Source organism: Panthera tigris, chromosome E2 (genome assembly GCF_018350195.1).
Source record: "Panthera tigris isolate Pti1 chromosome E2, P.tigris_Pti1_mat1.1, whole genome shotgun sequence".
Lineage (NCBI taxonomy): Eukaryota > Metazoa > Chordata > Mammalia > Carnivora > Felidae > Panthera > Panthera tigris.
This window is the reverse complement of record NC_056674.1, coordinates 5,486,897-5,504,046: the sequence shown is the minus strand read 5'-3', so window position 1 is coordinate 5,504,046 and position 17,150 is coordinate 5,486,897. Positions and strand designations below refer to the sequence as shown.

The window sequence follows — 17,150 nt, the reverse complement described above, 5'->3', positions numbered from 1 at the left end:
TCCGCTTCATTTCCACCTACCTGGGTGTGTAGCTACTGTCTCCTTTCTCTTCACGGCCCAGACATCCTTCTTGTGTTCCAAAAAGATGACCAGGTCTGGCTTTGACACAACAAGACCTGTTTATTAGAAAAACAGAATATGAGTGTGGTTGGAGATTCTAACTTCTGATCCACTATTGTGCTTAGTAGAGCAGAGAGGACAGAGTAGAAGCTAGAAAATGATTTCCCAAGTGCTGTGGCCCAACAACCCCTTTAGAACATGCAGGACAAATTTTCCATGTTCAGATCTTGACCTCCACTTCCGAGTACTACCATGAAAATAATGAGTAGAAATCGGTATTTAAGACAAAAGAGATACCGTTTTATGCCACTTAGCCTTTAGAATTATCATTGATGTACAGAAATGATGATGGTACCCTAAGGAAGGGAAGGTAAAACTGAAAAGGAAACACCATGAAGATTTTTCTGTACATCCACAAACCCCTACTTCTTTCCCTGACTGCAGGGATCTGAATCCCAGTCATGCAAAGAGGAAGATTCCAAGAGACAGTCTTCAAGGGAAGGAACAAATCCCTGAGTATGGTTTGGGAAACGTGGAAGGAGTTATCCTCACCCAAGAAATGGAGGTGTCCATAGTTCTCTAACATCACATCCCTGTACAGTTCCCACTGACTGTCATTCAGGCACCCCAACTCTTTCTGAGAAAATTCTATGGCCACATCCCTGAATGTCAGCAATCCCTGCAATAAAAAACACAGTTATCAAGTGGCCACAGGCAGAGTTCATAATGCTAGGTCAAATGAAAGGGGCAGTTAATGTCACCAGCCAGACTCCAAGACCTGACTTTAATGCTTGTGCTTGTACCCACCGATCTTAGTTCCACACTTTACTTAACCTCTTTTTCTATCTTATCTTTTACTTCACAAAAAACTCCCCATGGGTATAGTCTCCTGTAGTGGAAACAGAAACCATCCAACAAAACGTAATGACTGCCCTGAGGAAGAGCTTGGATGGGCTCAGTTGGAGATTAACCCCTGACTCACACCTAAGCCAATGCATAACAGACTAAACTACGGAGTGAGTACAGTTACCTTCATCTCATACATACATTTTATTTTAAATCTTATGTCTTTGAGTGAGATAGAGAGTGCCCAAGTGGGGGTGGGGCAGAGACAGAGAGACAGAATCCCAACCAGGGTCCATGCTCAGAGTGGAGCCTGATCTCAGGACTTTCATCCTGACCTGAGCCTAAATTAAGAGTAGGACGCTCATTGGACTCAGCCACCCAGGAGCTCCCTTTTACCTCATTATAATACTAAAATCTCACCCAAGGAGGAGCACAAACCTCATTTCCTATTAAATATGCAGAGTATGTACACAACTGTTCTCTTAAGGCTTATGTGCAACCTTATACTCCACTTGACATAAGATGATGGCCTTCCCTTTCTGAATATCCACGCTAACCCTAAATGAAAGGACACCATTCCCCCTTCCTCCGTGAGTATCTGATTTGGAACTTCCTCCCTGTGATTTCCATGTATCTTGTAAATCATTTTTGCTTTGCTCACATCCTCACCTGGTATAGTTTTTTTGTGATCCACCAACGACTGAACTTCTGTTAGTTCAGTTACATAGGAGAACTGGTTCTGGCTTAGGTGAGGTTCCTGCTTGATGAGGTAAGATTATTTGTCACCCAGTATTATTCTCTAGCATATTCTTTACCTTGGAGGTAAGAACCTTTATAAATACTGTTTTTATTCAAGAGAATTTTTAAAATGAAGGCATCAACACAGGCATATACATTTTGAATATTGTATTTACATCATACAGTACATGTGCTATCTATTTCTTAAATGGAAAGTTCTAGGGAGTGACAAATGTACTTAGCATATTCTAATATGAATTAGAATTTCACAACAGGACCTTGGGGATCTTGTTAAAATGGAGATACTGTTCAGGAGTTCGAAGATGGGGTAGATGTCTGCATTTCTAACAAGGCATTAGTCTATGGGCCAAGAGATACATATTTCAATAACGAAGAACTCAAAGACAAGAACTTTTGGGGAACTTGGAACTGAATGGGATTCATAGCAACTACAGGTTCTACTAGAATAGCAAGAAAGGCAATAAACCTTTCCAAGCATTTCCTGGTTAGTAGAGAGCAGTCACAGTTTTTCATAACTTATTGGAAAATAAATCATAATCTAAGACAACAGACACATTATTCTTCTATTTCCATGTGAATATTTTTTCAAGCATCCAGTACGTGGTAGGGATCAGGTTTTAACCCAGGTCATCTGACCTGGAGTTGACCTAAAATGACACCTAAAATATACGGAGGGGCCCCTAACCAAATGATCATAGCAGGTGTCAAACCTGAAGAATGATGGAAAGAAGGTATGCACACAAAATTGATCACCTTTATACATTCCATGCTCACATCCATAAATATTCAAAGAAGTTGTATAGATATTAAATGTAAAAAAGTATACTGGTGACTAGGAAACATTTTCAATGAAGGACACCTGGGTGGCTCAGGGGGTTAAGTGTCCACGTCTTGAATTTGGCTCAGGTCATGATTTCACAGTTCACCAGTTCAAACCCCACCTCAGGCTCTGTGCTGACAGTCTGGAGCTGGCTAGGGATTCTCTCTCTCTGCCCCTGCCTCTCTCTTCCTCAAAAACAAACAAAACATTTTCAGTGACATGAAACTCATAAAACTAATTGTAGATAATGGTGCTTAGGTCTTTTACTCACACTATCAACACAAACACACATTAAGATACAAATACAACAGTTATTTCTGACTCTAGTATGATGAGGATTACAATCTGAAAATTTTTCACCTGTAGCACAGAAAGCTAACATACAGTTGTATTATGTGGACATTCATCAAATAAAGGCTGGTTCCTACATTTTTCTTTAAGGTTATTTATATTGTGAAAGAGAACGTGGGTAAGCACGGTGTGAAAGGTGGAGAGGCAGAGAGAGGGAGAGAACCCCAAGCTGTGACTCCAGGCTCCAGGCTGTGACTGAGCCACCTAGGTATCCCTGGTTATTACAGTTTTACAGGGTCTCATGACCACGGGTACATGTCACCACTGCTTCATATTGAACTGAATGGTAAGCACCAGAGAAATCTTGCAGAAGCAGTTTTACACGTAGAAATTTAAAGAAACATTTGTGATTGAACACTCTGTGCACCTACCATCCCCTTGAACATATAAGCTTCATGCAGCCAAAGTACAGTTCTTTCTGCCCATGGGTCCTGCCCTGTGCTACTTCAATAAACTATCTGGCACTACACAGTATCTCAAGAGTTGTCTTGACCGTAGTACTCCATGATCTGCTAATATAGTTTTTATTTGAAAGCTTTTTTAAATTTTATTTTTTAGTTAATTATTACTAAGGAGAGAGAGACAGAGAGACAGAGAGAGACAGGGAGAGAGAGAATACCAGGAGGGGCAGAGAGAGAGGGAGAGAGAAATGGAGAGGCATGGCTCCTGTTCACCTGATGCTGGGCTCCAGCTCAGGACTGGTGAGATCATGAACTGAGTAGAAGTCTGACGCTTAATGAACTGAGCGATGCACATGCCCCTCATTGAAAGCTTTATTTCATTCATCATTTGTGCTGTTTTATTTCAGGATTTTAAGACACTCAAACATGGTAATTCTTGGTACTATGTGATTCTTCTTTCTTTTTCTGAAATACACAGAAGTAAATAGAGTATGCATGTGTCATGACTATGCAGCAAAACAAAAAGCTACAGGATGAAGGTCTGACTCATTGAGAACCTCTATGTAGAGGTCATTATATCTACTACACAACAATGAGGGTATCATTGTCCGGTGGGGACTAATGTGACATGGGCCAGGAGACAATGTTCAAGGAAATAGCCTTGAGCCATTTTGGTAAACGAGGCTGTTTGTGTAAAAGCACAGGGACAGGATCTGCGGGAAGAAGGAGCTGAAGGAGATTGAGAAGAGCTGTTGATTATATACTTTAAGTTGGGGAGGGGGGAAGAATTATAAGTTTCTACAGGGATTTCCTATGTTAAAGAAGACTTCTAGGACCTGGAATTCTGTCTAGGGTAAAGCTAAGCTTGCTGTTTGCCTCTAGGAAAGCATCACCATTAAAGCAGTTGAGAATTCCTTGAGGAATATCTTCCTTGGCCAGTCTCGAGTATTTCTGCGGGGCTTGTAAGTTGTGAGAAATTTTAATTTTATCCACATTGCTTTTGCATTTGTCCTCCTCCTCAGAAACTATGAGGAAGGGGTGCCTGGATGGCTCAATCAAGCTTCTGACTTTTCAATTAGGCTGAGGTCAAGACGTCTTGATTTGTGAGTTCGAGCCCCGTGTCTGACTCAGTGCTGACCCTGTGTCACCTACTTGGGACTTGGTTCTCTCTTGGCCACTCCCCTGTTCTCACACTCTCTCTCTCTCTCTCTCTCTCTCTCTCAAAATAAAGTTAAAAACTTAAAAGAAAAAAAGCTACAAGGTAAAAAGAATACAAGAAAAGAGAAACTAGGAGAAAGATATTTCCAGTTTAAATGTGATGGTGTCTGGAAATTGCTCAGGGAATCTGGCTGAAATCATTACAACTGAAGAGAAAAATATGAACATTACAGGGGAGGAATCTGGCAGAGAGCACAAACCCAAGTGATAGAAGGTAACATCAGCTGTAAGGAAACAAAGTGCTATCAGTGCCTAAGGTACACCTCAGGACACGGGATCGCTGGTGTGCTTTTGTGACCCCAAACAGTAAATCACAATATAAACAAGTTAAGCACAGTGGATTTATAGAGACTTTACCGCATATACTTGTCATGTCCTGGAATATCTAGGATATCTTAAAGTAGCTTTTCCACATCCTCAAGAGCAGGAACATTCTAAGTTATTCTGTGCCTCATATCCTCTTGTGTATTTGTGCATTTTCATAATCCTCCTCTACCGGGGGCACAGAAAGCATTCGGATAAGACCTACACGGGAATGGTTTTCCTTGATTGGTATCCCAGGACCAGACCCCATCAGCAACAGGACAGTTGGCCTCAACACCTTCCTCTCTGGTTCTGTCACAAAGGGAATATTTTCAATACTTGTAGAAATTTAATTCAAAGTGACAACTGCTGTTGCCCTACTAGAAGCCAGGATGGAGAAAAGGGAGAGAGGTCTCTGGGATATAGGGGAGGAGTGTTCTGAAGACATAACCTGGAATATCATTTCTGAAATGTTAATAATTAGGGGAAAATCTGGGGCACCTGGGTGGCTCAGACTGTTTAGAGTCGACTGTGGCTCAGGTCATGGTCTCGCGGTCTGTGAGTTCGAGCCCCACATCCGGCTCTGTGCTCAGAGCCTGGAGCCTGTTCCGGATTCTGTGTCTCCCTCCTTCTCTGACCCTACCCTGTTCATGCTGTCTGTCTCTGTCTCAACAAAATAAACGTTGAAAAAAATTTAAAAAAAATTAGGTGAAAACCTAAAACAGAACCATAAGAACTAAACAAATAAAACCATTGGTATTTACAATTTTTTCATTTAGAGAGAGAGAGAGAGAGAGAGAGAGAGAGAGAGAGAGAGAGAGTGAGAGAGAGCGAGCATACATGCAAATGGAGGACAGGGACTCAGGTAGAGAGAGAAAATCTTAAGTAGGCTCCAAGCTCAGAAGGAACCCTTATGCAGGGCTGGATAGCAGGTCCCTGGGATCAAGACCTGAGCCTAAATCAAGAGTCATATATGCTCAACTGAATGAACCACCCAGGTGCCCTGCAATTTCTACATGCATGGATTATCCTGAGAACAAGTTGACAGGTCCTCTTGCAATGGACCGAGGCTTACCTGAGAATTGGCCATTGCTCCTTTCCTCTCCTCTTCAAGAGTTTTCTCAGAAGATTTTTGTGGAGAAATCCCAGCTGAAGTGGGAGCAAGTGCCTTTAAAGCCACCAATGCAACCTCTTCACCAGTAACCTGGTCACCTGCTGGCAGGGCTTTGAAATGCAAAAAAGACCCAAGTTCCTCATCAATTGTGTCAGGAGCTATTCAGAAACTAAGGTGTCCCACGTGGAGACCAGCCTCTGAGTTTCCTGTCTCTGCTTTCAGGGGGCCTCCCCTCCCACAGAAGCCCACAAATTCTGCTCGAGCATTGGAACAGTGTGTTACATGGACCTGACCCTCCCCATCCCCTGTACTGGAGACCCTTGAGCCAAAGCCTGCACTCAACTCTGATAACTTAATGGGAAGCCTTTCAGCTTAACTCTAGCTTCCCTTAGCATTTTGATAGGAAAACATAGGGTTCAGTAGGGAGAATGGGAACCATTAGGACCTGAGGCCCCTGGGTGGGGAAAACACATTTTGGAACAATGCTGGGAATGTCTGAATACAGAAAACCCCCTTAGCTGTCAGGTTCCTCTTAAGAATGTGACAGACATCACCTATTCCCCCTCAGGAATTTGACTAAAGACCTAACTAAAAACCAGTAGTAGATGATAAAACTTAAAACCCACAAGGAGCAATAAGGCCATAGACCACCCCTCCTGCAATGGAAATGAGCCAATCAGGAAGGGACAACGCAGCACCTGGAGTTGTTAATCCAGTAGGCATAGGACTTGAGAAGGAACAAGGGGGAAGGGAAGAGGGAGAGACCAGAACCTTATACCACAAAGGCCCTTGCCTATTGTCACTGGTATTCACATTCCAATGTCCCCTCTCTGTAAGGAGAGCTTTCCTACTACTCTTCCTCTGTTATACTGTAATAAAGTTTTGCCTGTTGCTCATTTTGTGTCCACCTCTTTATTCTTTGATTCGGTGAGAAAACAAATCCCTGAATCCTAGATATTGATGCAAAAAAATCCCATACAGAATCCCCTGGAGCACTTCACTAAAACAACACTGTTGTTTCCACCCACACCAGTTGAGGGAATCTGAGGGGGAGGGTAGCAGCAATGATTATTAATGCAAACTCCACACAGGATCCTTTTGGGAAGCATTTGGGAAGTGAGCAAGGAAAACACAGTAACCATGGGTATGGTTATTGTCCTGATTTGAATCCATGCCTTCTCCACTGATCAGAGTTTCTGTAAATTTACACATTCTCCTCCTTTCTGCTTCTCAGAAGGACACACGTTTACAAATGGAGCTTTCCCTGATACATGCGAATGAGCAAGTTTTGGGGTGATAGTGGGGTGGTCCAGAGCTGATGGCCAAGAAAGAACTCTTGAAGACATTTTCCATTGGCATGGAAGATCTTTTTCCACACCTGTGCTTTCAGCCTGAGTGTGTTCCTACAGCTGAAGTGAGTCTCTTGAAGGCAGCACATATCCTTCATTTGTGTACTTCTTTCCTTTCAGCCAATGTATCCTTTGGATGGAGAATTTAGTCCCTCTATATTTAAATTACATATTGACACAGGTATGGATGGAGTTACTCTTGTCATTGTTTTCTATGTTTTTAGCTATTGTAGCATTACTTGCCCCTTTCTTATCCGTTTGGTCTTTTTCTTTGTGATTTGTTGATTTTGTAGAGTGGTGTACTTTGATTCCTTTCTCTTTATGTTTTGTGTGTCTACTACAGGTTTTGCTTTGTGGTTACCAGGAGGCTTTAAGGAGACATCTTATAAAAATCTATTTTGTTAACATCTTAATTTTGCATAACAGAATACTTTGAAACAGAAAAACATCAAAGAGACAACGTTTGTGACACTGGCCCACACTGCTACTCACCCTTCCTGACACTCCTTGAAAACACTGTGTGGAAACAGTTACCTCTCATCAGGAGGTGAAAACACAGGAGTGACCTCTATGTTCAGTGATCTGGCTTTTTTGCAGGTGCCTGAGGGACTTATTTCTGTCATGAAGGACGTGGAAGCAGAGAGAATGAGGGCACCTGCTGGATGCACTGTGATGGCTGCTCAGACAACAGGTGAGCTTTTGTTTACACACTGGAGAGACTAAAGAGCTGAGGACAACAGAGGAAGGTATCATGGGCTCTAAAGAAGTAACTATACTTCCGTAAACTGGGAAATTCCAAAAATTCAGACATTACCAATTACTTGTGTTCTCCTGTACAAACAAGTTCATAAGCCTAAACCCAGAGTTTGTTTTCTTAAATTCACTAATCTCAACAAAAGACCACAAGGCCATAAAGAAAAAGAAGAATTTGTTTCACTCACAGGAATGAAATAAATCTCCAAAACTGACCTTGAATTAATCAGGAAGTATTAATGGTATGACCAAGAATTCAAGAAGAAAACATCATAAAGATGCCCATGGAGGAAGAAGAGAAAACAGACAGGTAACTAAATGAGAGGAGAAAAACTATGCATGACCAGAATGGAAACCCAAAGAGGCAAAGTATAAGAAACAATCACCCAGAATTTGGGAGCTCAAGTGGAGAATCTTTGAATTTAAAAATATACTAAGGAGTCAGCAACAGACTTGATCAAGCACAAGAAAGAACTGGGCAACCTGGAGACCCCTTGTTTTAAATTACCTAAGAGGACCAAAGAAAAATGTGGAAAAGAAGAAAGATTCAGGACACATGGGATACCTACAAGTGGACCAATGTGTACATTATGGGGACCCCATAAACAGAGCAGAGTGAAAGGGGGCAGCGAGTTTCCATGAAGGACTAAAGGCTTGTAGTTCCCCTGTATGTGGAAAGAAGAGACAAATTCACAAGCACAGTAAATTCACAGTAGGATAAGTATCAATGGCAGGAGATGGGTGAGGGACAGTGTGCTTGGTGATGGCTATTAAGGAAAGCAGTTGTTATGATGAGCACTGTAGCAAATGATGAGCCACTGAACGAATTATACTGAAATCAATATTGCACTGCATATTACCTAATTAAAATTTAAATAAAAATTGAAGGAAAAAAGACAGGACATGAACACAGTTGTAATTAACGGACCAAAATGACCAGTGAAAAGAGAATTTTGAAAAGCTTGACAAAGGCAACTTATCTTGTACAAGAGAGCTCCTACAAGATTGTTAGTGGGGTTCTCGGTAGATGTTATAGAAAGAAAAGCATTCAACGTTATATTCAAATACTGAAAGATCAAAAAATATCCACCAAGAATACCCTACCTGGCACAGCTATTTTCCATGCATGTAGAAATGAAGACTTTGCCAAGGCAAAACCCCTCTAAGTTTATCAGCAGATCTGTACTACAAGAAATATTTTTTTTAAACTTTTTTAAAAATGTCTTTCTTTATTTTTGAGACACAGAGAGGCAGAGCATGAGCAGGGGAGGGGTAGAAAAAGAGGGAGACACAGAATCCGAAGTAGGCTCCCGCCTCCTTGCTGTCAGCACAGATCCTGACACGGGGCTCGAACTCACAGACTGTGAGATCACGACCTGAGCTGAAGCTGGACGCTCAACCGACTGAGCCACCCAGGCGCCCCTATAAGAAATGTTAAAGAAAGTCCTTCTAGGGACACCTGGGTGCGTCGGTTTGTCAAGTATCCAACTTTGGCTCAAGTCATGTTCTCACGGTTCATGACTTCGAGACCTGTGTTACTATCTTGCTGATGCCTTAGTGCCTGGAGCCTGCTTCAGATTCTGTCTCTGTGTCTCTCTCAAAATATAAATAAACATAAAAAAAATTTTTAAAAAGTCCTTATTGAACTAAAAAGATTCTAAACAGTAACTGAAAACACATAACCTAAAGCTGTGAGAAGTATAAATATTTACACAATAGAAACCTGTAGTGTTGTAACAAGGTAGGACACGTCACATTTATTTCTGCTACAGTCTTTTTCTTAAATAAAAGCATAAAAATCAAATCTAGGTAATAATATATGCAAAATAAAAATAGAATTTATGATGTCATCAATATAGAGTGGGAGCAGGTGCAGAGATGATACATAGCAGAATTTGTATAAAATTGACACTCTCGGCTTAAAACAGTGTCTTAGGGGCACGAAGGTGGCTCATTCAGTTATGTGTACAATTCCTGATTTCAGTTAAGGCATGGTCTCCCAGTTTGGGAATTCAAGTCCTGAGTTAAGGGTTGATTCAGTGGCTCATTCGGTTAAGTGTTGGACTTCAGCTCAGGTCATGATCTTGGTGTTCATGAGTTTGAGCCCCACATCGGGCTCTGTGCTGTCAGCTCACAGCCTGGATCCTGCTTCAGATTCTGTGTCTCCCTCTCTCTCTGCCCCACCCCGACTCATATTCTCTCTCTTGCCTTCAAGAGTAAAATAAGATGTAAAAAAAAATTTAAAAAATTGTGACCCTAAAACAAAATACAAAGGTAATAGCAAAATCCCACTGAAATAATGCTGTGGAAATTCCATACAAAAGGAAGCACATTATTATGGAATTGCAAGACCACACAAAATGTAACCCAAAAAATTCTACATAAAAATGATGAAGTATTTAAAAGAGGCCCATGATAAATGTAGATATTTTTTAAAGCTTATTTTGAGAGAGAATGCTCTCCTAAAGCAGAGGAGAAACAGAGAAAGAGGGGAAAGAAAGAATCCCAAGCAGGCTCCACGGTGTCAGCTCAGAGCCCAATGCAGTCCTCAGACTCATGAATCGTGAGATCATGACCAGAGCCCAGGCACCCCTAGCTATAGCTCTAATTTTCAACTGTGACTGTGTACCCATGAAAAAGGAACATTTTCAATTACTGGCATGTCTTCACAGGCATTATAATTGTCAAGAATGTTCCTTAAAATCAACCATGGAAACCTCTAATGAAAACTTTGGTGAATTAAGCACTTAAGACATTAAACAATGTGTTATGTGAATAGATCCCTCCTATCACACAGATTTCAGGGTATAATCCATTGTTCTTTTTTTTAATGTTTATGTATCTTAGAGAGAGAGAGAGAGAGAGAGAGAGAGAGAGCGCGCACAAGCCAGGGAGACTTAGAGAGAGAGGCAGACACAGAATCCGAAGCAGGCTCCAGGCTGTGTGAGATCTCAGCACAGAGCCAGACATGGGGCTCAAAGTCACAAACCCAAGATCATTTCCTAAGCTGAAGTTGAAGGCTTAACCAACTGAGCTACGCAGATCCCCTATAATCCATTCTTTAGAATCAAGCAAACAAAAACCTTTCATTTCTTTTTGGTGAATGTTTAAAAAGTTTGAGAGAGAAAGGGAGAGAGGGAGGGAGGGTGGGAGAGAGAGAGAGAGAGAGAAAGAAGGGAATTCCAAGTGGGCTCCACACTGGGTACAGAACTGGACTTAGGGCTTAAATTCAAACCATGAAGTCATGACCTGAGTTGAAATCAAGAGTCAGATGCTCAACCCTCTGACCCACCCAAGTGCCCCAAAACCTTTCATTTCTAAATAAACAAACACAATCAAAAATGTAAAATAGGCCAACAACCGCTTTTTAAAAAAAAATCTTTGGTGTTAAATTCAGATACATTCTGAGTAAATAAATAATAATTGATTTTTTCTCACGTGAAATTACATTTATAATGAACTCTTTTTCTAAACATAGGACGTTTCCTAATTGTCTGCCTCACTTCTTATAAAGCAAATGCCCATGGTATATCAGGACTTTTGATATAATAGATCATAAAGGAATCTCCTATACAACGACTCAGAGTGAAAACATATGACAGAGTCACAGGGACTTCATATTATACAAGATACATTCATAAAAGGATTCAATTAAGAAATAAAGTAACAATTGAGACTTAATTATAGGCTGTGAGTTTTCACTTCTAAATATCCTAGCTCCCCTATGGCATTAATTTATATAGAATTATATGAAAATAATAGGTACTTTACATCATTTCACCATTGAGGAATGCAAAACATTGAGTGGAAATTTCTTATTTTACTTAATACAAAGAAAATGAAAGTTTATTTGGACGGAGAGATAAAGAGAAGTGTGGAAAGGGCAGAGAGACAAAGAGAGAGAGAGAGAGAGAGAGAGAGAGAGAGAGAGAGAGAGAGAGAGAGAAGGGATGGTGGGAGGGAGGGAGAAACCAAGCACCATCTGGGCTGTCAGCCCAGAACCCTATGTGGGGCTTGAACTCAGAAACCCTGAGATCATGCCCTGAGCCAAACCAAGAGTTGGACTCTTAACCAACTGACTCACCCAGGCATCCTGAACTTTCTTTCTTTTTTTTTTTTTTTTTTTTTAGAAACAGAGAACATGTGCCAAATGGACAGAGAGGCAAAGGATCCCAAATGGGTTCTTCACTGACAGCAGAGAGGCTGATGCAGGGCTCAAATTCAAACTGTCAGATCATGGCTTGAGCTCAACCCAGACGCTTAACCAACTGAGCCAACAGGCAACCCAAGAAATGAACTTTTGAAGTGGAACAAAGAACAAGATTTCCTCATATTAGGGAGTTGCTTTATCACCTGATGTGATTACTGGGTCTGTATTTTGTATGATTAAAATGAAAGCCACCTTAATCCTGGAAAAAGGATCAACCCGAAAACTTGTGTTGTCTACCTCTAGCGTTCCTGGGATTTCTGCACCTCACCTCAAGGTGCCCACCACTATCCTGACACACTTCACACAAGAAGCAAAACAGAAGTCAGAAATGCATTGGCGGACAGTTCCTCAGAAATACAGAGATTTCCGCAAGACCTCAAAGCAAATGGAGAACCAATTAGATTATGGAGGACCTCACTGTGGATGTGAAGAACCCTCCGTGGAACTGAAGGAGAATCCTTAGAGAATGGAAAGCTTGGTATGTTGGAAAGCAGATGTCCGATGTGAGAGGAAGAGACCTGAAACTGGCCTTTTCAACCTAATTTCCATTCAAGCAGAGCTGCTCAACCACATTCTGAGGTCCAATTCCTCCTTCACGACTGGACCTCAGCTCTGTCATCCGCTTCATTTCCACCTACCTGGGTGTGTAGCTACTGTCTCCTTTCTCTTCACGGCCCAGACATCCTTCTTGTGTTCCAAAAAGATGACCAGGTCTGGCTTTGACACAACAAGACCTGTTTATTAGAAAAACAGAATATGAGTGTGGTTGGAGATTCTAACTTCTGATCCACTATTGTGCTTAGTAGAGCAGAGAGGACAGAGTAGAAGCTAGAAAATGATTTCCCAAATGCTGTGGCCCAACAACCCCTTTAGAACATGCAGGACAAATTTTCCATGTTCAGATCTTGACCTCCACTTCCGAGTACTACCATGACAATAATGAGTAGAAATCGGTATTTAAGACAAAAGAGATACCGTTTTATGCCACTTAGCCTTTAGAATTATCATTGATGTACAGAAATGATGATGTTACCCTAAGGAAGGGAAGGTAAAGCTGAAAAGGAAACACCATGAAGATTTTTCTGTACATCCACAAACCCCTACTTCTTTCCCTGACTGCAGGGATCTGAATCCCAGTCATGCAAAGAGGAAGATTCCAAGAGACAGTCTTCAAGGGAAGGAACAAATCCCTGAGTATGGTTTGGGAAACGTGGAAGGAGTTATCCTCACCCAAGAAATGGAGGTGTCCATAGTTCTCTAACATCACATCCCTGTACAGTTCCCACTGACTGTCATTCAGGCACCCCAACTCTTTCTGAGAAAATTCTATGGCCACATCCCTGAATGTCAGCAATCCCTGCAATAAAAAAGACACTTATCAAGTGGCCACAGGCAGAGTTCATAATGCTAGGTCAAATGAAAGGGACAGTTAATGTCACCAGCCAGACTCCAAGACCTGACTTTAATGCTTGTGCTTGTACCCACCGATCTTAGTTCCACACTTTACTTAACCTCTTTTTCTATCTTATCTTTTACTTCACAAAAAACACCCCATGGGTATAGTCTCCTGTAGTGGAAACAGAAACCATCCAACAAAACGTAATGACTGCCCTGAGGAAGAGCTTGGATGGGCTCAGTTGGAGATTAACCCCTGACTCACACCTAAGCCAATGCATAACAGACTAAACTACGGAGTGAGTACAGTTACCTTCATCTCATACATACATTTTATTTTAAATCTTATGTCTTTGAGTGAGATAGAGCGTGCCCAAGTGGGGGTGGGGCAGAGAGAGAGAGACAGAATCCCAACCAGGGTCCATGCTCAGAGTGGAGCCTGATCTCAGGACTTTCATCCTGACCTGAGCCTAAATTAAGAGTAGGACGCTCATTGGACTCAGCCACCCAGGAGCTCCCTTTTACCTCATTATAATACTAAAATCTCACCCAAGGAGGAGCACAAACCTCATTTCCTATGAAATATGCAGAGTATGTACACAACTGTTCTCTTAAAGCTTATGTGCAACCTTATACTCCACTTGACATAAGATGATGGCCTCCCCTTTCTGAATATCCACCCTAACCCTAAATGAAAGGACACTATTCCCCCTTCCTCCATGAGTATCTGATTTGGAAGTTCCTCCCTGTGATTTCCTTGTTTCTTGTAAATCATTTTTGCTTTGCTCACATCCTCACCTGGTATAGTTTTTTTGTGATTCACCAACGACTGAACTTCTGTTAGTTCAGTTAGATCAGGAGAACTGGTTCTGGCTTAGGTGAGGTTCCTGCTTGATGAGGTAAGATTATTTGTCACCCAGTATTATGCTCTAGTATATTCTTTACCTTGGAGGTAGGAACCTTTATAAATACTGTTTTTATTCAAGAGAATTTGTAAAATGAAGGCATCAACACAGGCATATACATTTTGAATATTGTATTTACATCATACAGTACATGTGCTATCTATTTCTTAAATGCAAAGTTCTGGGGAGTGACAAATGTACTTAGCATATTCTAATATGAATTAGAATTTCACAACAGGACCTTGGGGATCTTGTTAAAATGCAGATACTGTTCAGGAGTTCTAAGATGGGGTAGATGTCTGCATTTCTAACAAGGCATTAGTCTATGGGCCAAGAGATACATATTTCAATAATGAAGAAGTAGAACTCAAAGACAAGAACTTTTGGGGAACTTGGAACTGAATGGGATTCATAGCAACTACAGGTTCTACTAGAATAGCAAGAAAGGCAATAAACCTTTCCAAGCATTTCCTGGTTATTAGAGAGCATTCACAGTTTTTCATAACTTATTGGAAAATAAATCATATTCTAAGACAACAGACACATTATTCTTCTATTTCCATGTGAATATTTTTTCAAGCATCCAATATGTGTAGGGATCAGGTTTTAACCCAGGTCATCTGACCTGGAGTTGACCTAAAATGACACCTAAAATATACGGAGGGGCCCCTAACCAAATGATCATAGCAGGTGTCAAACCTGAAGAATGATGGAAAGAAGGTATGCACACAAAATTGATCACCCTTATACATTCCATGCTCACATCCATAAATATTCAAAGAAGTTGTATAGATATTAAATGTAGAAAAGTATACTGGTGACTAGGAAACATTTTCAATGAAGGACACCTGGGTGGCTCAGGTGGTTAAGTGTCCACGTCTTGAATTTGGCTCAGGTCATGATTTCACAGTTCACCAGTTCAAACCCCACCTCAGGCTCTGTGCTGACAGTCTGGAGCTGGCTAGGGATTCTCTCTCTCTGCCCCTGCCTCTCTCTTCCTCAAAAACAAAACATTTTCAGTGACATGAAACTCATAAAACTAATTGTAGATAATGGTGCTTAGGTCTTTTACTCACACTATCAACACAAACACACATTAAGATACAAATACAACAGTTATTTCTGACTCTAGTATGATGAGGATTACAATCTGAAAATTTTTCACCTGTAGCACAGAAAGCTAACATACAGTTGTATTATGTGGACATTCATCAAATAAAGGCTGGTTCCTACATTTTTCTTTAAGGTTATTTATATTGTGAAAGAGAACGTGGGTAAGCACGGTGTGAAAGGTGGAGAGGCAGAGAGAGGGAGAGAACCCCAAGCTGTGACTCCAGGCTCCAGGCTGTGACTGAGCCACCTAGGTATCCCTGGTTATTACAGTTTTACAGGGTCTCATGACCACGGGTACATGTCACCACTGCTTCATATTGAACTGAATGGTAAGCACCAGAGAAATCTTGCAGAAGCAGTTTTACACGTAGAAATTTAAAGAAACATTTGTGATTGAACACTCTGTGCACCTACCCTCCCCTTGAACATATAAGCTTCATGCAGCCAAAGTACAGTTCTTTCTGCCCATGGGTCCTGCGCCTTGTGCTACTTCAATAAACTATCTGGCACCACAGAGTATCTCAAGAATTGTCTTGACCATAGTACTCCATGACCTGCTAATATAGTTTTTATTTGAAAGCTTTTTTAAATTTTATTTTTTAATTAATTATTACTATTGAGAGAGAGAGAGACAGAGAGAGACAGGGAGAGAGAGAATACCAGGAGGGGCAGAGAGAGAGGGAGAGAGAAATGGAGAGGCATGGCTCCTGTTCACCTGATGCTGGGCTCCAGCTCAGGACTGGTGAGATCATGACCTGAGTGGAAGTCCTACGCTTAATGAACTGAGCCATGCACGTGCCCCTCATTGAAAGCTTTATTTCATTCATAATTTGTGCTCTGTTTTATTTCAGGATTTTAAGACACTCAAACATGGTAATTCTTGGTATTATGTGATTCTTCTTTCTTTTTCTGAAATACACAGAAGTAAATAGAGTATGCATGTGTCATGACTATGCAGCAAAACAAAAAGCTACAGGATGAAGGTCTGACTTATTGAGAACCTCGATGTAGAGGTCATTACATCTACTGCACAACAGTGAGGGTCTCACTGTCTGGTGGGGACTAATGTAAGGTGGGCCAGGAGTCAATGTTCAAGGAAATAGTCTTGAGCCTTTTTGGTAAACGAGGCTGTTTGTGTAAAAGCACAGGGACAGGATCTGCGGGAAGAATGAGCTGCAGAGTGATTGAGAGGAGTTGTTGATTATATACTTTAAGTTGGGGGGGGGGAAGAAATCTAAGTTTCTACAGGGCTTTCATACGTTAAAGAAGACTTCCAGGACCCGGAAGTCTGTCTAGGGTAAAGCTAAGCTTGCTGTTTGCCTCTAGGAAAGCATCACCATTAAAGCAGTTGTGAATTCCTTGAGGAATATCTTCCTTGGCCAGTCTCGAGCATTTCTGCGGGGCTTGTAAGTTGTGAGAAATTTCAATTTTATCCACATTGCTTTTGCATTTGTCCTCCTCCTCAGAAACTACAAGGAAGGGGTGCCTGGATGGCTCAATCAAGCTTCTGACTTTTCAATTAGGCTGAGGTCAAGACCTCTTGATTTGTGAGT

The 17,150-nt window shown here is 41.3% G+C and overlaps 1 protein-coding gene across 1 annotated transcript; it reads right to left on the bottom strand.

The window, feature by feature from the left end:
* Positions 1-6: 6 nt before the first annotated feature.
* On the bottom strand, positions 7-5,848 carry LOC122234247 (putative protein ZNF720). The gene is made up of 3 exons (XM_042970020.1): positions 5,834-5,848; positions 613-739; positions 7-116 (listed from the first exon to the last, which is right to left on the bottom strand). Exons 1-3 carry the CDS (start codon positions 5,846-5,848, stop codon positions 7-9), a joined length of 252 nt encoding a protein of 83 aa, XP_042825954.1.
* Positions 5,849-17,150: the final 11,302 nt, after the last annotated feature.